Source organism: Hypoxylon trugodes, assembly GCF_022578975.1.
Source record: "Hypoxylon trugodes strain CBS 135444 unplaced genomic scaffold F4822scaffold_4, whole genome shotgun sequence".
Taxonomy (NCBI): domain Eukaryota; kingdom Fungi; phylum Ascomycota; class Sordariomycetes; order Xylariales; family Hypoxylaceae; genus Hypoxylon; species Hypoxylon trugodes.
Genome location: NW_026250019.1, coordinates 501001 through 526961, shown reverse-complemented (window position 1 = coordinate 526961; position 25961 = coordinate 501001). Strand labels below are relative to the sequence as shown.

At 47.2% G+C, this 25961-nt stretch overlaps 7 protein-coding genes across 7 annotated transcripts; 3 read left to right on the top strand and 4 right to left on the bottom strand.

The window, feature by feature from the left end:
• Window positions 1-3651: 3651 nt before the first annotated feature.
• F4822DRAFT_398154 (uncharacterized protein) lies at window positions 3652-5297 on the bottom strand. The gene has a single exon (XM_051457673.1). The coding sequence runs from the start codon at window positions 4549-4551 to the stop codon at window positions 4228-4230; it is 324 nt and encodes a 107-aa protein (XP_051315171.1). The 5' UTR covers window positions 4552-5297; the 3' UTR covers window positions 3652-4227.
• Window positions 5298-6913: 1616 nt separating this feature from the next.
• On the bottom strand, window positions 6914-11543 carry F4822DRAFT_199117 (uncharacterized protein). Its single transcript, XM_051453695.1, has 2 exons — window positions 8269-11543; window positions 6914-8208 (listed from the first exon to the last, which is right to left on the bottom strand). Exons 1-2 carry the CDS (start codon window positions 11284-11286, stop codon window positions 7123-7125), a joined length of 4104 nt encoding a protein of 1367 aa, XP_051315170.1. The 5' UTR covers window positions 11287-11543; the 3' UTR covers window positions 6914-7122.
• A 4118-nt stretch (window positions 11544-15661) lies between these two features.
• F4822DRAFT_398149 (Mpp10 protein) lies at window positions 15662-18168 on the bottom strand. The gene has a single exon (XM_051457672.1). It carries the CDS (start codon window positions 17956-17958, stop codon window positions 15715-15717), a length of 2244 nt encoding a protein of 747 aa, XP_051315169.1. The 5' UTR covers window positions 17959-18168; the 3' UTR covers window positions 15662-15714.
• A 20-nt stretch (window positions 18169-18188) lies between these two features.
• F4822DRAFT_398148 (Mu homology domain-containing protein) lies at window positions 18189-20107 on the top strand. Its single transcript, XM_051457671.1, has 2 exons — window positions 18189-18298; window positions 18354-20107. The coding sequence occupies exons 1-2, from the start codon at window positions 18255-18257 to the stop codon at window positions 19915-19917; spliced, it is 1608 nt and encodes a 535-aa protein (XP_051315168.1). The 5' UTR covers window positions 18189-18254; the 3' UTR covers window positions 19918-20107.
• On the top strand, window positions 20108-21997 carry F4822DRAFT_398146 (malonyl CoA-acyl carrier protein transacylase). Its single transcript, XM_051457670.1, has 2 exons — window positions 20108-20653; window positions 20713-21997. Exons 1-2 carry the CDS (start codon window positions 20473-20475, stop codon window positions 21801-21803), a joined length of 1272 nt encoding a protein of 423 aa, XP_051315167.1. The 5' UTR covers window positions 20108-20472; the 3' UTR covers window positions 21804-21997.
• F4822DRAFT_199049 (snare-like protein) lies at window positions 21975-23106 on the top strand. Its single transcript, XM_051453694.1, has 2 exons — window positions 21975-22275; window positions 22348-23106. The coding sequence occupies exons 1-2, from the start codon at window positions 22225-22227 to the stop codon at window positions 22993-22995; spliced, it is 699 nt and encodes a 232-aa protein (XP_051315166.1). The 5' UTR covers window positions 21975-22224; the 3' UTR covers window positions 22996-23106.
• Window positions 23107-25722, bottom strand: F4822DRAFT_199031 (AFG1-like ATPase-domain-containing protein). The gene has a single exon (XM_051453693.1). It carries the CDS (start codon window positions 25195-25197, stop codon window positions 23218-23220), a length of 1980 nt encoding a protein of 659 aa, XP_051315165.1. The 5' UTR covers window positions 25198-25722; the 3' UTR covers window positions 23107-23217.
• Window positions 25723-25961: the final 239 nt, after the last annotated feature.

Here is a 25961-nt window from a genome sequence, read left to right as displayed (position 1 = left end):
TATGACGATTGGCTATGGTACGGGCTGGAGTCTCAGGCGCAAACCCCCCATGCCCTAAGTAAGTACCTCAGATAGTGTGGCTTGTGAGGTACGAACTCCCGATACATACCTCCTTCATGCATACGTTCACGAATCGGATCCGAATATTCCTAATCAGCAACATAGGCCATATCTGTCCAGGGGAGGTCACTGGGATGATGACGGAATTTACTCTACCCAGGACCCTGGAGATGGCGCACTGGCACTGACAATTATCTACCTAGGTACCCATGCAACTCACTCAACACCTCGACGCTATCATTCTAATAAGTATGCAGTCGTATTAAAGCTCATCATTAGCCCTATTAGATAAATTTATCTTATCTTAAAACAGCACGAACAGAATTAAACCCGATCAGAATCAGTCATAATTATCTGCTTAGAGAGTTAAAGAAGTTAATAACACAACAGTTCAAGGACAATACATATTGAAAACCTTGATATTCAAATAGAAAAAAGGCAATACCTATCATAGATATCTCGTCCGCGAGCTTTTAGATGATGTTTGCAGATACGGTCATTAAAAAAATAAAAGGGGGCGCAGCAGATGAATTGCTTAATAACTTCCAGCAGTTTAATGGGAGTTCGTACCACCACCCAATAAGACCTAGTGTCTTCTAGTTAAACGTCCATTCACAATACAGCTTCGTTAAATTCTATCCTTTTTCCCCTGCAGCCTTCCGACGCTTGCATGTTTCTATGCACGCTGCAGATCCCCCGAGAGGTAACTCGCCCACATTACCTGGATACCCTCTTTCACCTGAAGCTGAAACGTGCAACGGCATGATCAAATATCATCTTTGATATCTCCCCGAGGTCCTTGATCGACGTGGCTGCAACCCATTCCATTGTCCTGGGTCAACAGGGAATCATCCCGAGGCATTTTAATTGTGAGACCTGGTTAGATGATATTTGCACACCTGCCTAAGTACCTACATATCTAATAGGACCACTAGGACTAAGAGGCCTACCTAGTTGCGGTAAGGTATTAACTAGTGTAAATTATAGGCACTTTTATCCGATCAATCTTCTTCACCGAGTTTGATGAAGACTAGTCTAGGTAAATAACCCTTAAGGTACTTAGATATTATTAATAATCGACTTGGCACGAGGAACCCTTGAAGCAATTCCTGAGGGGCGCAAGGCGTTCACAAGGGATTTGTGTTACGAGAGGTCGACATGACGGCGTGACTCTTATCACTTACTTTACTGCTACCAATTGGGGTTTAAAATTGTTATATGTAGGTAATTCTGATCTCATTGCCCAATGAAAGGATTAGCAATAACATCGACGCACAACACAACACATCCACCGCTCATGTGCAACCTAATGAGATCTCAAATCGGTACCGCCTTGAACCGATCTGTCTCAGATCGTCATCAAGCAACCCACCACCCTTCACAACGTCAATCGCCTATCCTCCAGGTCCGAACCCTCAATTGTGGCTGTCAGCCCGTTCCTGAGTAGCTCTCTGAGGCGGTCAGCCTTGTCTCCATCGTCTTCATCCTAGTTTGCAGTAGCGTACCAATTGTGGGAGTCATGGAAGCATGGGTACCTGGGTATGGATATGATGGGCGGTATATTCCATTTACTGTGGGGGATTTACAAAAAGTCGTTTCGCAACTCACCCAATCGCCTCGTCTCCGTGTTCCGTTTTATTTTCCCTTTGTGGGTTTCTCTTATTATTTCTTTTTCCTTTTCCCGGGTTTCCTTACTCTACCCATGCCCATATAGATTCACAGACCTTACGGCATTCGGTTTAGATTAATTATTTTGTATTATGGTGAGTCTTCTCTCTCTCTTTCGTCTCTGCAAGTGTGGCATCGCCTGACTCCAACATCTATGGCTGCGCCTCAGCGAAATAATGGTACAGTGGCTGTTTGATAGGCCAAAAATGGCCGCCGATTACCATAGCGGATCTTCCCCAAGGCCATAAGGAATCAAATGATGGGTTCTTGACTGGGATTGAAAGCGGACGCCCTTACGGAATATTCCCCATTACAACTACACAACTGCAATGCCTGCTTTCGCGCCAAGATGAACCCGGCAATTGAATCATCATCACTCCCCACCGGCGTAACGGCATCGCCGGCGGAGACATTAACAAATATCAGATTATTGAGACGGCAGGCTCGGAAGTCCCCCCTTACCACCCGGAACGAATTGAACGCTCTGAATCTTCAGGCAGCAATCCCCATATCGGCTCAACTTGCAATTTTAGTGTCGCTAATCGCCTACATCATCGCTTACCTGTTCCCAGTTGGATTACGTACACCCGTTCAAGATACACGTGTAGTTCGTGATAATTCCGTCCCATTTCCCGCCCTGGAAAGTAAGGGAGCTGACAGATAGACGTAGACAGCTTTTTCAAATTATCGCGGTCGGAAGAACCACCAGACCTTTCCTAGACTGCGAGGCTCGTAACGTCAGAACCCTCTTAGAACCAGCCAAGCAACGCCCGAACCCGCATTCCTGCGGAATATGCCCATATCAGGCTAGGCTATCGTTCCTTCGACCTCTATCGCGGGGCTCTGTCTAGCCACTACGAGGTCACTAAATAGCATCAGCCTCAACTGATGCCTGTTTACAAGCATCGTCTTGTCAGATGCTCTAAACTTCTACCGATTAAAATGAGAGTTTTATTGAGGCTAGTGAAATTGGTATCCGGGGTACCTTCTCGGAGTACTGCGCTCTCATACGCCCTTCACCGTCGTCTTATTTTGTTGCCCATGCTGCCGCGCCGTGGAAAAAATTCTACGAAAAGCTCACCGTCTCTGTCAAGGATTCATCAGCTGAACTAGGGTATTGTCGATTCCAAGACCCCACCGGATCTATGTAAGTAATCGACGAAAAGTTTCATCAAAGTCTCACTCCAAGGGTTCGCAATCGACCGGTCTCGATCAGTTGAAGATGATTCCATGGTAGTATGGTTTGTATATCAGCCGCTTATTCACAGATGGACTGTCATGAGAATACCGAATGCCAAGCGAAACTAATTGATATTGACCCGTTGTTACCCAGTGTACACCATCACGACTAGTGTAGAAACCGTAGGAGTCATCTCCAATCTGAGCCGCCAATGGCACCATTGACGTACCAGATCTTGCCTGGCTAGATTAATAAGTCCGTAAGCACCCACGTCATATTACTAACCATTGACTAAAATTTGTATGCTCTTCTATGATTTTTTCTATTGTGAAACTATTTCGCTATGTATTTCCACAGTACGTCATTTCATTTAGAATAGTATCGATCCTGATGACCACATAAACGACGATGACAAGCCCGCCGTTTGCTTATCCAAATTCTTCCCGCCCCAAGATTATCGCATATAGCCACAGCTTACACCCATTCAAAATTTTATAGAATTGAACCAACTGCAGAGATCGGCCTCTTCCGTATGTGACTTGGCAACAATCAGAGTCATATCATCTATATTTTCCCCAAATATCAGGAACATTGCGTCTCCGATAATCTAAGCCCCTCGCCCCTTTAAAATGGATACAGCAAGGGGCTAGATTTGCTTAAACCAACTTACCCAAAGGGTGTGATCATGAATAGGTAGAATATAATGGGAAACAGAATATTACAACCTAAGACGGCAGCATTGCGAGAGTCGTACAATGTAGTTGTAACACCTTACTATCTTTCTATATACGGCGTATCAGATCAGATTCGTTCTAAAGTGAAGCGATATCGTTACACGACGTCGCTATCAGCAAACAGACGATCCCAAGTCAGCCTCACCCCGTAGTGTTAGCCTCTTCCCGAGCCCCAATGCCGATCAGGGAACGGTCTTGTTCCCTTTTCAGCCACAGGGTGCGGTTCAGCCAGGATGAATAAGCTCGCGCCGTCTTCGGGGCGCTGAACGAATCTGGCCGTAGGGGTTCGGTGTGCTGCATTGCTTGCATTACGTGCCTTGTGCTCCCCCATCGTGCAGGTACGCTGCTAGGTAGTTGCAGAGAACCCATGCGGCGCGCCTACCGAAAACGAAGCCTAGCCAAGCCAGCCCTATCTATATGCAATCCTGCAGTTCATGGTGGCACATTGCATCTGAAGGTAACTACACCTCGTCCTGCAAGTCGCCGTTCACACGACATAAAACGAGATATATCGATCGACACCACAGAAAATCTGCAGCGCGGCTGCCTGCCTCCCCTCCTTTCGCCTACTTGAACGGGGCGGATTTAAGCGGCCATCGGTAAGGAAAGGAAGGGAATATTGGTGGGGATAGCGAAGGATGACCGATTCCGGGATCGTTCCTCCTTTAATGCCCGTGTACGGCAAAGCAGATAATACGCAACTAGACAGGGAATAAGACCAACTGACGAAAGGTTTCTACCTAGACCTAACCCATATATCGCATACCACATGCATAAAAGAACATAGCCAACTACGAAAAAACCGGAATGCGCCCTGTAGGTAGCAGCCACTGTCGTAAACACGTTACTATGTTTGTTCGTTTGCCTATTTTCTGCTTCGGAACCTACGGGCGTCGCGGTCACGGGCATGCCCTAATACGGGATTCTCATGACAAGACGGGAAGGGGGTAGTAGTGTATGTAGGTAAGAAGGATGGATGATGGGCGTTCGCAATAATGTCGACATAGGCGAGCACTACTTTCCAACTTCGTTTACGTGACACGCATCCAACAGGGAGACATACCGAGACTACGCCACTCGATATACTATTCCTGCGTGGTGTATATACTACCTCACTTAGTAATCCACCTGCGTGTCCGTCCGCCCGGGTGCCGTTTAGGGTATCTATCGCATTCTAATACCTAAAAAGAGCAAGAAGGCGGCATGTTCGGCGACAGAAAGGAGTAACAAGAAAAAAAAGGGTAGAGGGGCCAGAACGGTAAAAACCCCATCCCTCATGATCCCGCGCCCTCGAGTACCGGGGCGCTGGCCCTTCGTATGCGATATGTATGTATGTTGCGCGTGAAGTGGCGTAGAGTGCACATGTGAGAAGATACATACATCCCTCCCTCCCTTCTCGGTGACAGACAAACGAGTAAAAATATCAACTTGATACTCAATTATGACCGGCGAGAAAGCGACATCACGAAAACAAGACAAAAAAAAAAACGACAAGTAAAAAAATAGAGATGTCGTCGGAACAAATCGTTACACCGAAGCACAATCCGCCACAAACCCGAAACGGGCGGGCGAGGCGGAAAGACGGTTAAAAATACCGAATTAGAAATTGTTGCGAAAATAATAAAAATAATTAAATAAGAATAAAATAGAAAGAATTGTGCCTAGGGCTGAAACAAAACGTGACGACGTCAAAAGAATGATCCAGACCGTCTCTCTGTCCCAAGGTGGCGATCGAGATAAGATCTGCTTATTCATATCTACTACACCCTCCCCTCCCTACTTTCTACTCTATCCTTAGAATGATACACCCACAAACAAGCAACGCTCAAACTCATTCCGATCACCGAACCCAGCTGGTGGCGAAGGGTGGCAGTCGCTGCCGTCGCCGGCCGGGCTGTGCGAGGGCGACAGCCGAGGCAATGCGGGTGTCGAAAAGGAGTGGGCGACATACATTCAATTCGTCTATGTGTGTGTGTATCTAAGTATGCTGTAGATCATGTACTTCGGCCCTCAGGTGTGTTCGCGAGCAACTGAATGCTGAATGTATGTATGTCGTAGCAGGAACTAGAAGAGGAAGAAGACGAACGAAAGAAGGAGGGGAGGGAGGGGCCGTTCAGCGACACCGAGATACGATGTACAATGGACTTTTGTCTGACCATACCGACCATACAACACCCACAGACCCGCATCCGAATCTAGACACCTACATGAAAAGTACCACACACGCCTCCCACCCATCTATCTATCCTACGCATCTACTTATCTCCTAGGAGATATGCACTGAAATGTAAGTAAGGCCAGCTGGAAGCTGGTATGTATGTAATGTCAGGTACGTAGGCATTGTACGTAGCAGCGGTAAGTCCATTCCACTCCCATCCTCAACGGTCGATCGGACGGTCGCGCGTTCGCTTATGCACGCGCAAGACATTTATTCGTCCATCAAGTCGTGCGACAGTACCAATCCTCGGTTCGGCCAAGTCAGACACTCGTCATCGTCATCGTCAAATCCCACGCGCCGAGGAAAAACATGAAGAAATTATGGATATAGAATGGTAGACGACAAGATACGACAAAAGAGGGAACGAAGAGTGAGATAACACGGGAAGGAAAGCAAAGTAAAGGCAAAAAAACAATCCATGGGACTTCCCCGTATTCCATGTAACCTGGATTGGCCAAAAAGTAATCCCTAGACTTGACTTACCCGTTCACGTCAGCCGGAATCAATGGGGATGACCGAACGGGATCAAACTGCCGTTATCACGCGGAGGATAGTAACAGGCCTCCCAATTTCACCGAGAAGGAAAAAAAAACATCAAGCGGATTGGAGTTTGATATGTTTTGATATTCAGCAAAGTTGGATGCCTCTACTTCGCATCCTCTATCTCCCCTTTACCGTGCCTTTTTGCTCCTACTTCCCGATGGCAGCGCCTGGGAGTGATCTGTTCCAAAAACTACATCCCCTTTTGTTTCTGAACATCCACTATGAAGAGTATCGCCGAGGACTTCTCAAAGCCATGTTTTCCTCTCATCTGCTTTTGCGGCTTAGACCTTCATCATTATAAAGTAGTATAGTACATGCACTCAAAGTTTTAAAGAAATATTCATGCCCCTAATTCAAGGCTCATCTCGATCACTTGCCACGATCGGGATGATTCGACTCGGAAGCGATAAGTATGATTCTGTTTGGCTGCCACAACTAGCCGGGTGTTGAAATACTCTGGTAGCAAAATCGATGTATATAGCAACAATGCCGGTAACGATGATAGCAGTCCTATTTGGACGTGATCGTGACACTCGCCCTTTGCTAGCAGCGACTTCGAGTCATTTACAACATATCTCGCCTCCGTTCGAAACAGACCTATAAACGTAGAGGCGGGGTTGTCCGCGCTGTGGTATGCCCTCGAAAAGAAATAACCAATTAATCTCATAAAGCATGTTGGGATCCGAGGTTAGAAACCTAGTATGCTAACATTTGTTCATTCAAGCTCGTCGACTCATAGCAACATTTGCCCCTGCTGAGGCTAGGTCTTGTTTACCACTAGCACTTCGACCCGCCACGCGAGGGAGGTTACTGCCTCCTGTTGTGGCAGAAGTTCCTCCGCTAGTTCGTTTAGCACCGCCAGTTGCAGCTGATGGACCGGTGAAGTTGGAGGTTCGCCTGGCGCCAGCAGTGGATTTCAAAGGACTAATATTATTCGCCTCTCGTGGGCGTAGAGTTGGACCGTTTTTGCCGGGTGCTGGCGGCTCCGGTAAGGGTCGTGGTGTTGAAATGGTGTTGTGGCGCTTGACCGGCGAAGATTCCCGTGTCCTAGGGACAGGAACCGAAGTCTTTTGGCCTGTAATAAATTCGTGGCGTATGGCCTCTTCCGGCTTAAGGCGGCGATCGGGATCCCATCGCAAGCAACGAGCAAGGAAATCAAGAAAAGGTTCGTCATCACATTTAATGGCTTGCTGAAGTGTTTTGGAGGACGGGCGACGCCTCCTGCCCTTGGAAGATACCGTCAAGCGCGGTTTGCCCATTGAATCAAAGAATAGCTTCTTTCTCGTACTCTTTTCAATCAAGTGTTTCTCCGGGGGCCCAAACACTTCCATGATGCAAGCCAGCTGTTCTTGCTCATTTTCACCGGGGAAGATAGGAACACCGGTATACAACTCAGCTAGAATGCAACCCAAACTCCACATATCAATTGGCAATCCGTAAGTCATTCCCAGAATGACCTCAGGAGACCGGTAGAAACGGGACTGGATGTAGGTGTAAACTTTTTCGTTCTCAAAACAACTAGAGCCGAAATCGATGACCTTTATCTCAGAATGCATAGGATGACGAAGTAGGATGTTTTCCGGTTTAAGATCACAGTGAATCACCTTGTGTTGTTTAAGGAGATTGAGTGAGCTCAGCATCTGCTTTGTAAACCGTCTTATAAGCTTGAGAGAGAAACCACGGAAAGCGTTAGATTTGATAAATTCATAGAGGTTCATGTCGAGTAGTTCGGTTGATATGCATAGATGGCCACGGAAATAGAAGCTATGGGTGAAGTTGACCATGCTGTACTTGTTATGAGGATCCTGCACGTCTGAATTAGCAAAAAGGATCGAGATCACCGATAAACCAAAAATATTACTTACCCATTCGCGAAGCTTTTGAAGGATATTGACTTCGACAAGAGCTTGTTGGTGGAACCTCTTCTTATTGCGGATGATCTTCACCGCGACAAGCACACCAGTTTTGTGGTCGATACACCTCACCACCTGACCGAAACTGCCTTTCCCGAGAACATCAACAATCTCATAGCGATATGCGAGATGGTCACCTGGAACGATCGTGTAATCACCACGTTCGTCGTCGTAACCAAAATTTGGTAGATTTGAATTCAAATCGCCAATGACTTTGCTCGCGTTTTGGGTTCCACAGAAGTAGACGTCGTTATAATCTACAATCTCGCCCTTTTCGTATATGTTCAACATGGCTATTCGGATTGCTTCGTGAGGTCCAACGCGTTCCTTCGGTGTCGCCCTCTTGCGCAGCGCATCTAATGTTCGAGCCGCGATTTCCGTCTCTTTCTTCCTCAATGCTAGCTTCTTCATTTCGTCCTCAGCAACCAAGTCGTCTTTGTCCAGCTCGGTGGTGTACAATTCCTGGCGTCTAATCGACGCTGCCGACGGTCTCGGGCGGACGATCTTCTGCACCGACGGATTGCGAGATTGTGACGAGGTCTCAATCATAGAGTGGTTACCGATATCTTCCTTCGAACTTGTCCATGCATCGCTACGGCTCTTTTGGGTGAACATGGTATTTAGGCTGGATGCAGAACTCTTCCTGCGCCTGGTTTCTAGATACGTTCCCAAAGGCTTCGCGGCATGACTGGGACTCGATGCTTTTGTAGAATTGACGTTCATCGACGCAGAGACTGGGATTCGTGGGGGTGGCATACTATCTTGTCGTGTGTGCTTCTCAGCGGCCTTATCAACAGACCCAGAAGATGCGTGATGACTACTCTTAGAGTTACTCCTCTTCCACGACAAACTTAACTTCCTCCTCAAATTACTCATTGAGGATGGTGTTGGGGGCTCTTCGGGACTCGGTTCTGGAGCTGGTTTAGCGGCTGGCTTCGTCAATTTTTGAGCGCGTGGACCAGATGGCTTCTGCGGAGGCCTGGCCTCAATAATAGTATCGACCGTGGTCGGATACGTTATATCCCCAAGCGTCTTCGACTTCGTTAATTGACTTCCGAATGCATTATTCTTCGAAGCGACCGATGCAAGAGGCGAGGCAGGGACTTTGCGAATCCGGTTCTTCGAAGTAGCTTCCAAGGGCGATTCGGAAGAGCTTGTCCCATTTCCTCCACTTGGGCTTTCTATCCGACTATGATGAATAGAGCTATTACTACGCGGTGCAGACTTCTCCGGATCTCTACCCCCACGATTTCGGGAAAAGAATGTGCTTTTAGACGCAGTCATTGGTGTTGTGGGTGTTTTTGGAATGGTTCGTGAAAGCGGCGGGCTCAATTTCCCGCTATCTTCACCTGAGTCTCGCAGAGCTGCGATCTTTGCCTCGGTAGGTATGCTTAATGGGCCAAGATTGAGTGGAGGAAGTCGTAAAGGTTGCAGATTCTTCTTAGACTGGCTGCCATTGAGCTTTTGCTCGATGTCCGAGGTAGGACCACCTAGAGTTTTTCGTGGAGCATGTTTTCGAGTATTGGGTTTGCGTTGCGACTTTTTCGTTGGCTCTAGCGATGGAGTACCTGAAGGAGTTCCGGTAGAATTGCTATGAATACTACTTGTATCGAACCCATAAGTCGACTTTTTCTTATCGAGGAATGATAGTTCTGCTGGTGAATCCTTGGGCGATTCGTAAACCTTGGGAATTGCAGGTACAGGCGGTACATCTTCTTCCTCTTCACCAGGGGGCGGATTATGTACAATTAAGGTCTTTGGGGCGGGAAGCCTAGATGTTGGACCGCCTTGAGGGAATGCTCGCTGTATTGAACCCGTCGAGGTTCGATGCGTGTTGAAACTGTTTGTCGAATTAACCGACAACCCCGAGCTGTACGATTTCCTATTAGTAACCTCTGGAGTTGTTCTCAAAGACGAAGGTGTGGATGTCTTTCGCGGGATCATCGAAGGCGACCGTGAGTGAGGGCGAACGTCTATGGGTGGTGGCGGCGCATTCGTAATCTGTGGCATATCTTGACCTGGATGGATCGACATACGCTTCATTCGTTGTGCGTCGGTTGGCGAGATGGTTCTAGCACCAAGACCGGTGGCATGGGAACCAGGCATTACAGACATCCTTCTCGCTGAATTAGGCGTGGAGCCTTTGCCGGCACCTCTTGGCGATCGTGGAAACGCAGTTGATACACGATTCTGTTCTGGAGCGAGAGTATTTGTGCTGGCTGTACTAGCTGACAAATTTGCTGATACCCTAGACGACGGAGGCTGTACTGAACGAGCCTTTGTAGTTCGTGAATTTGTAACGATTCTCGTCGTATCACCTGTTTGTCCAGTAGCGATATCGATTGATGTTCGGGTCGAATCCCCAATACCTCTATCAGAAGCATTTGATATCACACTCGGTCGCCTTTTTTGCCCTCCTCTACTACCATAATCAGCATCAATAACCCCCCCTGGACCGATTGACTTCCTTGGCGGTTTACCAATATTGCTATTGGAAACCGGGGGGTAGTGACTTTGGCGTCGATTCCTCATCGCAGCGGGTGCAGTTGGCGCGTCAATTATGCTCGAAGACACAGATACGACAGATCCGTTGCTAACTTGTCGATTTGACGTGCTCGGTCTCCTTAGTATAGATCCAGACCTGGACGGCCTAGTAGCCGTGTTGGGAGTAGGGTTTGGCTGGGCTCCCACGCGCGCCGTCGCGCCATTCTGGGCAGCGGCACCTGAAGATTGGCCGGCCATTCTGTCTGAGGGTTTCTCGTCAAGAATGCTCCCTTGACCGGATGGCGACGGGAACTGGGTCAACTTGAAATCGGTAGACGCTGATTCGAGACTGCTTTGGAGATCATCGAAACTGACGGAGGGTAAGAAATCGAAGGAAGTCGTCGTGGTATCGTCTATGTCACTCTGGGCTCCATTCCGACCGAAGGAGAAGAGTGAATGGTTGTTGGAGGACGACGCATGAAGCATTGGCTCGTTGTCAATTCGGTTTACGGGGTGGATATTCTCCTTGGTCCTGATATGAGGCAAGTAGAGTCAGCGGTTTATTCCGGACGAAGTGATCTCAATTGTATAGTATCTTTTGTATTGTTGTAGGCTGGAAGAGGCGAGATGAACGGGATAACGCACGATCGAGTCGGGGACTGCGCAGCTGGTCTGGGGCCAGCAGGAGCCTTATGATCCCTAATCATAAGGAGATGCCGGGCTAAGGGTCGTTGTGGTTTGAATTGTCAATCGGAAAGGGAGGAGTATCGACGAGGTCAGAGAGGGAAATGCGACCGGTACTGTTGTCCTTGGACGTCCTTGAGGCTAGAAGGGCGAAGATGGACAGAAACCTCTAGACCTAGACCTATCTAGAGGCTCGCGATCAATCTCAGTCCGGCTAAGGAGCTGAGGGAGGCGATGCTGCTACCGCATTCCGAGACACAACAGGGCAGCCTGAAAAATAAACAATAAAAGTCGGCCGTAACGAAGAGAAAAAAAAATGAACAAGATGTTGTTGTTGACCGACAAGAGCTACCTGTCAAATGGGGGAGGGATCACGAAAAAGGGTTGGTGGATTGTTTTCATTAAGGGAGAAGAAAATAAGTTGAATGGATGGGATGGGGCCGATCCACACCGTTTTGCTGTATGTAGCGTCTGTAGCGTACCTTGCAAATGCAGCCCGTATATGGGTGTGTATATGGGTGTAGGTGCACTAACTCAGGTAGATAGGCTCAGTTGAGTTTGGTCAAGCCTCCCACTACCAGACACGTTAGGCATAGGTACAAGACTTAAGACGCATGTCCGCCCGTCTTTCACCTAATAAGGTTGGGCTGTCAGGGGATTTGACTCGTCGGGGCCAACTGCCCAAGGTGCAGGTGAGCGCCCGCTATTTTACAGGTGTACAATAGAATTATAGGGGTAATGTACTAGTGTTGCATGTACCTAAGCACATGGCAATTGATAGGAGCAGCCGATAAGTTGCGGGTAACGGGACTAGTAGCGTGGCGGGACACCTGCCTCTTTTACATGTAAGGTACTTAGGTAGGTACATTTCCTTAGGTACCCTTAGATACCTAGGTATTATCGACCCTTAAAAAGGCTATCCTCATTTGAAACTTGGAAACATCATCAATATCAATCACGACCTCGATCTGTTTTATTCTGGTTTTTGCATGTACAATTCAAATGTATTACATTTTACCATGTGATACGCACAATGCATGTATCTACTAATGATGAAATAAAAATAGCATCTTTTAGAGTTCACTGGTTTATCTAATGTTTACTGTAGTTACTAATAGACTTTAATTGATTTAGGTCAATGTCAAGTGTTACAGAACCAGTTCTTTGATAAGAGGCATTATGCATGAATCGATTTACGTGTACTACAAAAGAAAAAAGGCAGGAAAATTAGGGAGGTAGGTAAAGAATAAGTGCCAATTAAACAATAGTATCACAAGCTCGAGTAGCACACGCTCGGGGATTTTATTCTCTCATTTGATGAGAGATCTGCGAGCAACGTAATATCCAGATAACCGTTGTCTGAGGTTGTTTTTTTCCTATTTGTGTTTTCTGATATAATTGTGTATTTGTTGTCTACGGAGTACAAATTAGCATTGGCTTTCTTAGCAAGTTTCGTCTAATTCTTGAAAGCCGGGTATATTCCTTGATTCGACAAGTATCTTAGATTATGCTGGGATTTTCTGGTCGTGTTGATGGATGTGTAAGCTGCAAAATGAGATGGTTGCCGGGTGAATCATGATTGATGAAAGGGACGGTAATCCTATTTTATTTGTCTCCATTTAACAGAGTTGGGTCGAATTTGGTACTGCTGTCTGTGTTGCGGCTTTACCTTCAGGCTTGTCTAGTAAACAAGCAAGGTAGTTTCATCCAATCTCGATTCAGCATGCTCAACTAATATTATTATAATAATAATATTACCTACCCTTAAGCACAAACCTTTTCTCTTCTTCTTCGGCGGTACCTAAGTATCCTTCCCTATATCACGGTCATCTCCTATCGTACATGATGTTTCATTTGTCTATATACTAATTGGTGCAGGCCTAATAAGTCATCATACATGTACCTACTGTACATCAGCAGATTGGGCATCTCCCAGCGCCTCTGTAGCACAAGATGTACAAAAACGGCTTGTGTCACCAACAATCACGAAACAACATGCAAGATATAAAGCAAAGCATGCCATATAATGTTGTCCTATCTCTTCCGCCGGCCAATTCTTCGACCTGAGACTTGAGATGGTAGTGGACGCCATTGTTGATGCAGCTAGCCATTAAAAGATGGTGGTCTGCAATTTGATGGCCTGCATGAACGTGTTCGTGGGGCCGTCATTATTGACCTATAAGAAGCAAGAAAAGCAAGACTAGTAGACCTCCCCTTTTCTTATTTGGATTAGGGACGAGGAAAATGGGATTTGCCGCATACCCGAAAGGGAATCGGTTTGGATTGACTGGCCGAGAAAAAGGGAAAGCGTTTTTTTAGTAGTTCCAAAATAACAAGAAACCGGAACATTACGAACTTGATACACTCGATACGCTCAATCTGATCCAATAGAAATGGTGATGTTCCTTTTTGATGGCTTCTCTTTACTATTTAAGCATCTGATGGCGTTCGATGTTGTGCAGAACAGCCATGTGTGTAAGTTTTATGAGATCTCTAGGTTGACGATACAAGTGCACTTCTCATGCTAGACTATTTTTTTTTTTTAATTTATTAAAACAGGTACATCATGTTTGTACCATTGACCTACTTTTTACACCCAACCCAACGGACACGTTTTCCCCTCGGTAGCTAGAACGTTAGCTTACAATACTTCCGCGTGCTTTTCATGACTATCAGGGATTGAGCCTATCACGAGCCGATTCTTAGCTATGGTGGTTGGAGTCGCGTGAGAAAATTGCACCCATGCAATTTAATAGAGATGGTCCGAGCAACACCATCTTTTCTTAGCCACGAGAATGCTCCAAATGAGACGTCCACTTCACTTATCCAACCCTCAACCTGTAACCACTATACCGGGAATAGATATGCCATCTGGGAGTGTGGAATGAGCACCCATAGGAATTGAGATCCATGCTCATGACACTGTAATTTTCCTCGGACTACCCTATTTATATGACCTATCGCGTCCGTACAGTTTGCGTCCTCCACGCCAAAATAAATATTATGCCCTCTCAGTTCAGGCATAGCTTTGATTTCCAGCCGTACGGAACCGGAATGCCCTTGCTCCCGAGAATATTCGCAAACCGTCTTCTCATACGTGATAGAAATGATATAAACCCACACCCAACTATTTCAAAGTTCACATCATATGATGGATAACCTATCGCTCTTGCTAGCCTCGTATCGTCATAGTGCTCATTGGTAAAGGCAAGCCGTCCTCGGAGTGTGGTCTTCCCAGCCGAGCTCGTGGCGAGGCTTCATAGGTGTAGTAATAAACGGCGCCATCGGTCTCTTAAGAGTGGAGTGTGTCTAGTCCTACGTGATACCATATCCTTAATTAAGAATCATTTTTGCTTTATAGGAACAGCCTCCAAATACCCAGCCAGGCAAGCCCTATCGAAGTAGCCGCAATCCCATATTTGCGACTCCGTATGCCGAACATAGATTTGCTCGCTATGATTTTCGCGCGATTTCGATTGAGTTCCCTTTCACCGGTATAGTAACTGTAAGCCGCTAGACCGAGGAATGCGCCGCCTCCTATACTCGTTGGTGTTTGCTATCAGTCTCGATTTTGCTATGATTCTCGGTTTGTGCAAATTTGCGGATGCACCAACTGACCTACAACTCTGCATGGGGTGCAATCGTCTCCTCGATCCTGTTTAAGGAGGTCCTTTAAATCCTCCGGCTTGTCAAGGATGCCAACTGAAGGTATGTCCTTAGCCATGGCGTAAAGGTGAGCGCGATGCGCAGGGCATAAACGGATCTGCTTGCTAGAGCTTCATCCAAAAATTGATGATCTTTTTTGGATTGTACCCAAGCAGCTAACTAAAAGTGAGTTAGTGGGGCCGGCCATGTTTATAGTTGACCCGTCGGGGGAGCTATCCTGTAAACCCGCCCAAAGACATACCAGCTCGTTGGATTCAACAAACCACCAGCTATCGGGTTGTAGAACTCAAGACAATAAAAATTCCGGCATATTCGTTGGCACTTCGTTTCATTCGTAGGATAATAATTCGCCAATTATCTAAACATTCTCAAGATAAATTGTTCCTTTGCTTGAGGCGGAACTAATCTCTGTTGTCTCCGTAGCTACCCGGGCCGATCATGTAGCGAAATATACACCTAAGAGAGCTATATTCTAGGGAGTTTACAGCCTGAATAGTCACCGAACATTAGAAGCCCATAGGTACAAATTAATGCTAACTTTTATTACAACCTGCTATAATGCAATTAGAGCTTAAAACTACTACTCGACGCAGCCTTAGCAGCCTTCGCCTTATTGCCCTCCATGTCCACGATCTCACCCTTCTTATTGATAACCTTGACGCCACCAAGCTTAAGATCGCCGAGTGTTTGTTTCTGTACCTGGGCCTTCGTGCTCTGCGGTTTCTTGCCGTTGATGCCACCAGCCTTCCGCGTTCTCTCCTTTTCTCTCCTGCGCTTCCTAATCTTGTCTTCACGGCTCATTTCTTGTTTAGCGATGGGCAATCCACTCTTGGCGACTACCTCGCCCTTCTCAGCTGTGTCTTTGTCTGCCTTGTAGACCTCTTGGGGAGCAAGAGCGTTATCACCACCACCAACTCCTTGCGCTGTTGTGGGTTGAGCGTCTTCCATGCTGATCGTCGCAACATCCGACACGACTGTAAGTGAAGGTGCAACAGGCTTGGGCTTATAGTGCCAACTCGTAAGAGCATCGAGATTGGCGCTGACTTCTTTCCACATTTGCTCGATCTCTTTTTCTTCCTTTCGGAGTTTCTCGTCGGCCTTGCTGACATAGGAATCCGGATTTGTGTTCTTGACGTGTTCCTCTTCGTAGATCTCCGCAAGGGATTGCTTAGCTTTAGTGTCGTCTAATTCAACTAATCCTCGCCTAGTATTATTTGAGAACTCAGATGCATCAGGACGGCGTTTAATGACTTCGTCAAATTCCTGAGCTAGGATACGTCGCTTGATCATGTCTTCGATACTTTCGCTCACTTCGGCGGTTATCACCGGCACAGGTTTTCCCACATGCTCAAAGTCAAGATCTTGTTCCAGTAGAGAATTCATCGGCCGGTCATTGGCCTTAGCTTCACCGGACATCACCCATTCCCTCTTGGCTACGTTCGCAGCCTCGAGCTTCCGGATTTCCTCAGCTAATTTAGCTTGCCGTCTCTCGTGTGCAGACCTTCTCGATTTGGGGTCGCCTGCGGAGGCATCGGATAGGGCGTCTTCGGAGTCTTCCCTTTCCGATTCATCCTCAAACAAGTCTCGTCGGACATCGGTCATGGCTCGGTCAACATCGTTGTCCTCTGGTTCCGTGCGTCGGGGTTCCCTAAATTTCTTTGGTTTGTTTCCCTTTGCCCCTTTTCGTTGGGGAGGTGCAAAGAAATCCTTATAGTAGACCTCGTTCGCATTGAAATCATCGCCTCCATCCATCGCTTCGTCTTCATCTTCGTCGTCCTCGCTTTCGCCTTCCGGCGCATCTAAATCCATATCGCCGAAAGTAGGGCCCCCATCTTCGTCCTCATCTTCATCCTCCATATCAAAAGCCATCTCCTCATCCATACCTTTAGATTTTTTAGAACTTTCCCCACTGGTAGATGGTTTTGCGCCGAAGGGGTCTGTATGCCAGTCTACTTCATCATCATCGCTTGCACGATCAGCGTCTGGATCTGCTCGGGCATCTGCATCCTCAAACCATTGGGTTTGTTTGTTGAAATCATCAATTGAGAAGAAACCATCGTTTAAGCCATTCGGGTCCTCGACTAATTCGTTGGGGGGCTCTTCGGATTGATCGTCATCGTCTTCTTCCTCTTCGTCAATGTCTTCGAGATCTTCTTCCATCCCATCTATCGACGGCTCGTCGCCGTCTTCGAGGTCGTCCCCATCTAAATCGTCGTCCTCGTCGAGATCTTCTGCGAACTCCTCTGAACCTTCAAGGTCTGAAGCCGACTCATCGTCAACCCAATCGCCCTCAGAAGCATCCTCATCGGATTCGATCTGCGCATCTCCATTTACGCCGTTAACCTGGATTTCATTCCGGTCTTCCAATTCCTGGAGTGCACTTTTCGAGTCTTGAAGCGCACTTATAATGATCCTCTTTGCTTGTTGCCAAACTTGGCCACTTTCAAACCCATCCACGTGAAGTTTTCTGATTTTGAGGATTTCGCCTTTACTCGAACTATCCTCTGTCCGTTTCCGCTTCTTACTTTCTTCTTTTTGTCGCTGTTGTTGTTCGTCGCATATTTGTCCAGCATACGCATCTAGTGTCGCTTTTGCAAGTTGTAATGAAGCATTCGGAATCGAAGAGGCGGGCTGTAAGAAGGTATGTCGGTTACCCGATTTTATAGCCTCGAAGAGTTGGAGCATCTCCACGGCACTGGAAGGCTTTGAGGAGTCGGCGAAGGAAGATAAAAAGCCTACTGAGGGAGCATGGGTTAGAGTATGAGATGTCGAGGTCATGGAGGACGTTGTACTAGCAGGTCCTGCCATTGCTCGTATACTCTGGCGAGGTATTAAGTCGGGGGTGGTCGAATTTGTTCCAGGCTAATGAATCGCGAGAAAAAAAAAAAAGAACTTTTTAGGGAATTTTCGGGGATCAAGGACCCCACTAGATACAGAAGGTTTGTACCTAATTTGTTATCGATAAAGGCAGTATAGCATCTGCTCCACAGTTTCGCTTAGTGCTGCCCCTCTGACGGCATCACTGTATTTATTTCCGTCTTTAATACATCTCTCTTCACTTCAAGCTACGCCATCCCGACGATGCTTGTCGCAGCCTGGCCACCATGAACGGCGTAATAGAGGCGCTGCACATCTATGATGAGCATAAGTCAGCCTCAGCCGTTGCCATAGAGTATTTATCTGGGCTAACAATATTAATATAGTCGTGCGATTCTCTCTCATACCTATACCTCCCGTCCACTTTCCGCAACTCATCTTCTTCCACTCTACCTCGAACACCCAGCTCCAAGACCCAATCTAATCTACCTACCGAATACGAATTCTCCGACTCTTGTATTCAGTCTCACGCATGCCAATCTACTTTATCTAGCCACATCTTCCTCCGAAATAGAACCCCTTCTCGTACTCGAATTTCTCCATCGTGTAATCGATGCCCTCGAAGAATTTCTTGGTGCGCCGGTATTAGCACACAAGATCGAAGCTAACTACGATGTCGTCGCTCAACTCCTTACCGAGATGTGCGACGCTGGCACTATCAGTACTACAGAACCGAACGCCTTGAGGGATGTAGTTGAGGTGGAAGGTTTGTTGGGCAAACTACTTGGAAGCATCAATTTACCGGGAAAATCTCCGAGTAACTCCAGTACACCGTCACTTATAGCTCAAAATGCGCCGGCACTACCTTGGAGACGAGCGAATGTGCGACATACATCGAATGAACTTTATGCCGATATTGTAGAGACGTTATCGGTTACTCTCGCGCCATCTGGTAGGCCGATTGCCGCATACGCAAATGGCACGATCGCTTTCACATCTAAAGTATCTGGAGTTCCAGATATACTCTTAAATCTTACAGGACCATCAGGGAAACACAATCTGAGAAGTGTCATGGAGCTGCCGGTATTCCACCCATGTGTTCGCTTAAATAGGTGGAGGGACAGCCCAGGGGAGCTCAGCTTCATACCGCCAGACGGACGTTTCATTCTCGCAGGCTACGAGGTCGATTTATTACCTTTTACTAATGGCAAGGCTGGGAATTTGAGCTCAAACAGTTTAAGACTCCCTGTGAATATAGAAGTCAAGACCGGTTTGGGTTCCGCTGGCTCCGACTTTGAAGTGCGACTCAATCTCAATAGGAATTTCGGACCCTCTAGTTCATCTTTATCTGGTTCCAATCGGGGAGGGGGATCGGCCGGGAGAAGTTTCGGAGGCCCTCACGCGGGATCAGCTGCCGCGCCGTTATTACAAGACCTTGTTGTTTCAGTGCCATTACCTTCAGAAGTTAGGAACCTTTTGGATCTTCGGCCGAGCAAAGGAGATGCCACTTTCAACCTGGCAGATAAGGTGTTAGAATGGCATATACCGACGAAGGAGCTTTCAGCCGGGGGTTCATATTATGGCCTTCGGTGCACAGTCCTGGGTCCGTTCACTGAAGAACAAGAAGATGCAGATCCTAATGGATTCGGCTTTGGTAAAGATTATACCTACGATGAACCGTATCAAAGCAATACGGACAAGAAGACCAAGAAAAACGAAGGGGCCTCAGAAAGCGAGAAGGATGCGAAAAGGATAGCTCAGAATAAGATCCTGATGCCTAGTTCCGCGTCTGTCAGTTTCTCGGTCAAGGGGTGGTTATCGAGCGGAATTAAGGTCGAGAGCATTCTGATAGATCCGAGGAAAAGTAGAGGTCTCGGAGAAGGAGTAAAGCCCTATAAAGGAGTGAAGTACCTTACCGTCAGTAAGGGAGGTGTTGAGATCAGATGTTGAACGCGCATAAGGTAGCACGTTACATTTGGAGTTGGAGAATGCATTGCATGGTTGGAGTTTTGGTATAACAGCTCCAGTTTACAGATACTACCATGCGTAGATCATCGAGACGATCAAGCTAGTATTAAATTAAATAATTACCTATGTGACCTGTCAATGCCATGATTACATAGCCCAGATGTGGGATTCCTTATAGAAATATAAACATTCCAAGAGAAATAGCCCTTCATGACTCTATCCTTAGCGGGTACTCTCGGGTATATGTCACTAGCACATCTAGGTATTAGTCCGGGGAAAGATGTGGGGGAAGAAATTGCCCGCCCCAAGCCGTTTTAGCACCTGCTTACAAGGGCCGAGGTACCTACCCCTACCTCTACCGAAGAGAGGTCCTTCAAAGCTTTTTAACTTCTGCACCTTTTTAAGCCTCTAGTCCTTTAATCCGAACCCCTCCTCATCAATTCCCATTGTATTTTATCACTCAATGATTTAGAAAGAATCGAAATCAATGACAGTGGGGATTGATCGCCGTAGCGCAAACGTAGCTGGTCTGCGGTGATGAGCGTCCTTGGATTCCCATTGCGCCGGCCCGCCCGCTTCATTGACCGGGTGTGTCGCCGGCTCGGCTCTGCTACCGATTTGTTAGCTACAACTGCATTAATTCCGATACGCCATATTGAATTCCGGCGTTATGCATCAACGAAGGGAACGAGGCCGCGGACGGCTATCTTCTTTCCAGGTTAGGAGCTCTAACGAACCACTGCGGGGTTCCGAACTAACCAGCTATTACTATCACAGGCCAAGGAGTTCAGAAAGTCGGAATGCTGGCGCCATGGCTAGAAGCGTTTCCTCAAACCGCGAAACATATACTTGACGAAATTGACCATTATATGGGCTACAAATTGTCCGACATAATACAAGACGGGCCGAGTCGAGTTTTAACCGCGACACCGAATGCGCAACCAGCGATTATGGCGACCTCGATCATGATCCTTCGTATCCTCGAAACCGAATTCGGCTTCAAAGTCTCTGAGCGAGTCGACGTTTCTCTCGGACATTCCCTAGGTGAATTCGCAGCTCTGGTAGCAGCTGGCGTGCTAGAATTCGAGGACGCTTTGTACATGGTGCGCCGACGCGCGGAGGTAATGGCGGAGGCTACGCAAAAGGCCAAAGATAAATATGGAGGTGAATACGGCATGGTAGCCGTGGTTACGGAGACCGAATATCTAAACCAACTTATCGAAGCTATAGACGACTTCGTGGGGTATCGCAGTGCGGGTGCGAGGAGTGAAAGCGCTGAATCTATGAAACCGATCGATCAGGTGCTCATAGCGAATGTGAACAGCAAGAATCAGATCGTGTTGAGCGGGAGCGTACAAAGGATCAAGGAACTTGTGGCGCATGTCCGACAATTCCTTGGTCACGATCCGAGGGCTGTACGGTTAAATAGCGACAGTCCATTCCACAGTCCTATTATGAGACCGGCGGTAGCTGTGATGAGAGAGTTGGTCTCGAAGAAAAGCAGAGTCAAAGGCCGCGAGAACGAGGATGTTATTACGTTTCCAGGCCGGTTAGAATGTGTGAGCAACGTTAGTGCCCGACCGTTCAGCAGTGCTGCGGATGTTAAGGATCTCTTAGCGCGACAGTGCCTCGAAACTGTTAGATGGTGGGATAGCATAAAATACTTGGATCAGGAACAAAAGGTTAGGAGGTGGATAGGCATCGGACCTGGAAAGGTGGGCAGGAATCTAGTAGGGAAAGAGGTCGGTATGCGTGGGACAGATTCCGTTAAAGGCGGTGGTGTCTGGGCTATCACGGATCCAATGGAAATCGAGGATGTTTTAAAAGGATTGGAAAAAACCGAGTTCTTACAGGAGGATGAAGAATAGCGCCTGTACGATGTTGTATATAAACCTCTGAGCTTTCAACGAGTTCTTCCCATTTATTATCTCTATAGATACGGGCGTGTATGGGATGGTGTAGAAGAAATATCTAGACTCTGACAGAATACTACTTCATGATCTCTTCCCTTGTCCTTTCCGCATCTTTTCAACCCTAAGAGGCCAAAATGCGCCCTGTATAGCTGAGGGTATAGGTAGCTGGACCCCTGATTCCCCTGGAGCTTAGGCGGCAATAGTGGGGTAATTCGGAGCTTATTATCGATATCGATAGAGCTTCAATTCAGCACTGAACCTCTGTAATGTTACATCACCCACTATATCTAGCCTTGCGCAAAGCTCCCTTCACTTAAACACTCTCGTTCAAACCAACGCGCATATTACCTGAAGTAGGATACATATACATGTAGTAATGGCAGCCGCAATACCATCCATAGCCTGCTTAGGCGTCATAGGGCGAAACGTACGTTCCCTTCACCCCTATTCTCCCATCCTACATCTATCATTCACATAAGACTAACATCCCAAATCACAGAATAACCCCCTCCACATAACAGTCTTCCCCTCCTACGACGCCGCAACCAACACCCGCGCCCCCCTCCGCACACCCCTCCAATTCTCCCTCCTCCTAAGCAGCACCCTCGACGTCTTCGAAACCCGCTCCCGCCGCGGAAACACCAGTACTCCCGGTCCTGGATCCGCGGGCGGTGCCACCGCTACAACGCCTATAGTCACAGGTGATTTCGGACTGTTACACGCTGTAGATGAACGACTGGCCGCGTATGGCTTCGAAACGAATACAGGCGTGAAATTCGTCGCCGTGGTGGATATGCGCGGCCGCTTACCCCCAGGTTCCGTTTCCACCGCAGCTGGTGTCGCGCCCCCAACACCCGGCCTCGGGGGTTCGGGGGGTGGTTTATTAGGTGCGGGTGCGGGTGTAAGAGGGGGAGTCGGACTACGGGAGACGGAATTACGAGTTGTGTTTCGCGCGATGCAGACTGCGTACGTGCGGTTACTCCAGAATCCATTTTACGACCCGGATGAACACGCGCCGTTAACACCGCCGGTGGGAAATGGAGGGGCGGGAGCTGGTGGAAGTGGGAAGAGGATTACGAGTCGTAAGTTCGTAGAAGAGATGAGGAGGATTGGGGAGAATTGGGCGCCGGGCGTGGCGAATGTGTAGATGGTGCTGTGTTTCTCTGATGGAGATGATAGATGGGTGGTATTAAAGAGACGGGAGTGTTGAAATACCTAGGTGCGTACGCATTTATGGGCGGCGTTATGAAGCTGGCATAGAGCATGGAGTCTAGGCGTTTGTTTCCGTCAAGTCTGAATGTATTATTCGTTTATATGATTGCTTGCGCGTTCCTGTATGATGGTCTAAATACAACATCACATGTTAATCTTATCTATGATCTTCTTTCCTATGGTCCTCCCGTTTTTCTCCAGAAGAGGCTTTTCTCAGCTCATCGATTCGCAACCGCTGTAAGCCTGTTGGCTCGTCTAATTCTACGATTGGGCCCATCCTAGCGTCATCGCCTCGAATATTTGGTGTACCTTGCCATGGTCGGGGCTTTGAAGCCGGTGAGGCTTCCCAATGGCGCGCGTCTTGCGGCAATGGCTGCCACCAGTTACCCGTGCGAGCGTGCCACTGGGCACTGCAAAGCTCCCAAAGGCGGCTCGTCGCTCGCTTATACGCGAACCGCTCGTCTTCTCCAGTGAACGCACTGGTGTTACTGAAATCCACTTTGGACTTCCGCCCTACGCCAAAATCTGAATCCTGATCTGGGTCATAATCCGTATTGCTCGAATCTGTATATGATGAGATATTAGGTCTGAAAGGAGACATTGTGTCTTGATAAGCCTCGGAAATGGTTTCGGAGTGTATGGCATCATCGTCAACACTCTGGTTTCCTTGAGAATCCTGTTTTACCGGTAAGGGGGCGACTTTTGTCTCCGGAAAGAATAAGTTGTCTGGACCGGCTTCAGCCCGGACGATAAGCTTACAACGAGCTTCGTATAAAGCGTCTAATAGCGTAATGAATCTTCTAGCTTCGTTCTTCTTAAGAACCGTTAAAGTTGGTATTCCGTCGATGATGAATGTATGAAAGGTTGAAGCCATTGTGATATAATCGGCTGGTCCGAATGAGGACACGAGGTCCTTAAAATCCCACCAAACCGTTCCACCATATTGTTGGGGAATCGTGATAGCCCGACCATAGACGGTCAATGTTAATGATTCCCAAGGTACATCTCTTTCATTGGAAGATGAGATTAATTCGTTTAATGTTCTTGTCCATGAATTTTCATCGGTTTTGTCCAACAGGAAGTAATTTCTTGGCGCTGCAATGGCAACATCCGATTCACTAACCTCTTGCTCGCCTATAAAATCAGGAGTCAAGCCATCGGATATGTGACTATCCGTAGGGGCACCAACACGCTGGTTTGGCGATTTGCTAGCCTCACGACGCCTCCAATCTCTTCCTCCATCTATATGCCAAAATTCGCATCTCGCCTTTAGAACTTCAAGGAATGACGCAAAATCGCTCGTAGAACCGAATAGTTCACCCTTCGTTCGAGTTTTCCTGAGTCCCAAAACTTGACTTATAATGCCACTAGCTGTGGGTGGAACGTAATCAATCCCGGTGGCTTTTTCTAACTCTTCCGGCATGCGATTTGAGGAAGCAATAAGGACACCCCCTAACTGGAAGAAAGCAATGAATAAATTGCTGAGGATCTTGCTCGCTGCCCTGTCTGGCAATTGAAATTCGTCTAGGAAAAGGATCGGCGATTTTTCGACCATATCCTTGGCCATCCATAATAGTGAATATTCCTGGTCAGCGCGATCTAATTGCTGATGTGATTTCCGGAAACTCTCTAGCTGCGATAGTGTATATAGCATGAATGTATTAAAATGCCACCTTCTTTTTCGGCTTGTGGGCAAACCGTCGGCAAGAAGGTCGAGAAGCATTGACTTGCCTGTACCTACTTCACCCGATAGAAATAAGCCCTGGGGCGAGTCTATTTGAATTGCCTCTTCGTGACTTGTTAGGATCCTCATTAGAGCTAGTGTATCCTTGTTTTCACTGCGTGCGATGAACCGAGCAAAAAGAGGATTGCGCCAGATAGGATGGCTCTCGACTGCGAGAGTAGGAGACGCATTTTCATCGCTCTTCTTAGTTCGGTCTAGGGCGCTGGTTAGAGCTTTGAGTCGGGTACGATACTCTGAAGATGGTACATAGTCCTTGAGGCGATGGTAAACTTTTTGGAGATGTATTGCTAGCCTGTGCTGAGCAACATCAGGACTACAAATGCCGGTCGCGAGTAATGATTGATACTTAACCAAGGGATCTGTGATTGTGACCGAATGGATCCCTCGTCTCATTTTGATTATTTCTCCGTATTGAAACTCCGGCCGGACTATATGTACAACATTGGAGCTTACTGAATCCCTAAGTGGCTGTTCATAGGAATTAGTAATTGTAGTGTAGACGAATGATGTGAAATTGTGATGTCAATTATGTTGTTGGATTCTTCGGTGACGTTCGGTGTCTTTCGGTGTGTTGATTGATAGACATTTCAAGCCAATGAAACATATGATATGCCAACCTATATATAGGTAGTACCAAGGTATTTTATGTAACAAGTTTTAAAGTAGTAGGTATCTATTGGTAAGATGAATAATTGGAGAAATGTTTCGTATATATAGGAATGATTGTCAGGTAAGTTAGAAGAGAACCAATATAAAAATTAGTGACACGATGGGAAGCAATTCATTAGAATGTGTTGATGTGATTCACTAGTTAATCCCATGTTGAGGTCATCGTCAAGGTTTAAGCTCATGTTAAGAGGTTAAGAGGTTGCCCCGGATTCGCCATGCAAACTGGTTGGACGGAAAGATCAAATAATGGACCGTGCACAAAAATAAAATAAAATAAAGAACTGCCAAGAACGGGACAACGCACGGAGCATATGACAGCTGCAAAGCACTTGACCTTTTTATTAGTTTACAAGCGGCAGAGCGGCAAGCACGCACCACACACATACACATCTACTTGTACTTGCAGATCTTTCACGCGGAAGGGGTCTTGCTGTTTCTAAAATGGTCTAGTCTAAGCCGCGCTTGTGTTTTGAATGGCATTTGGGGCA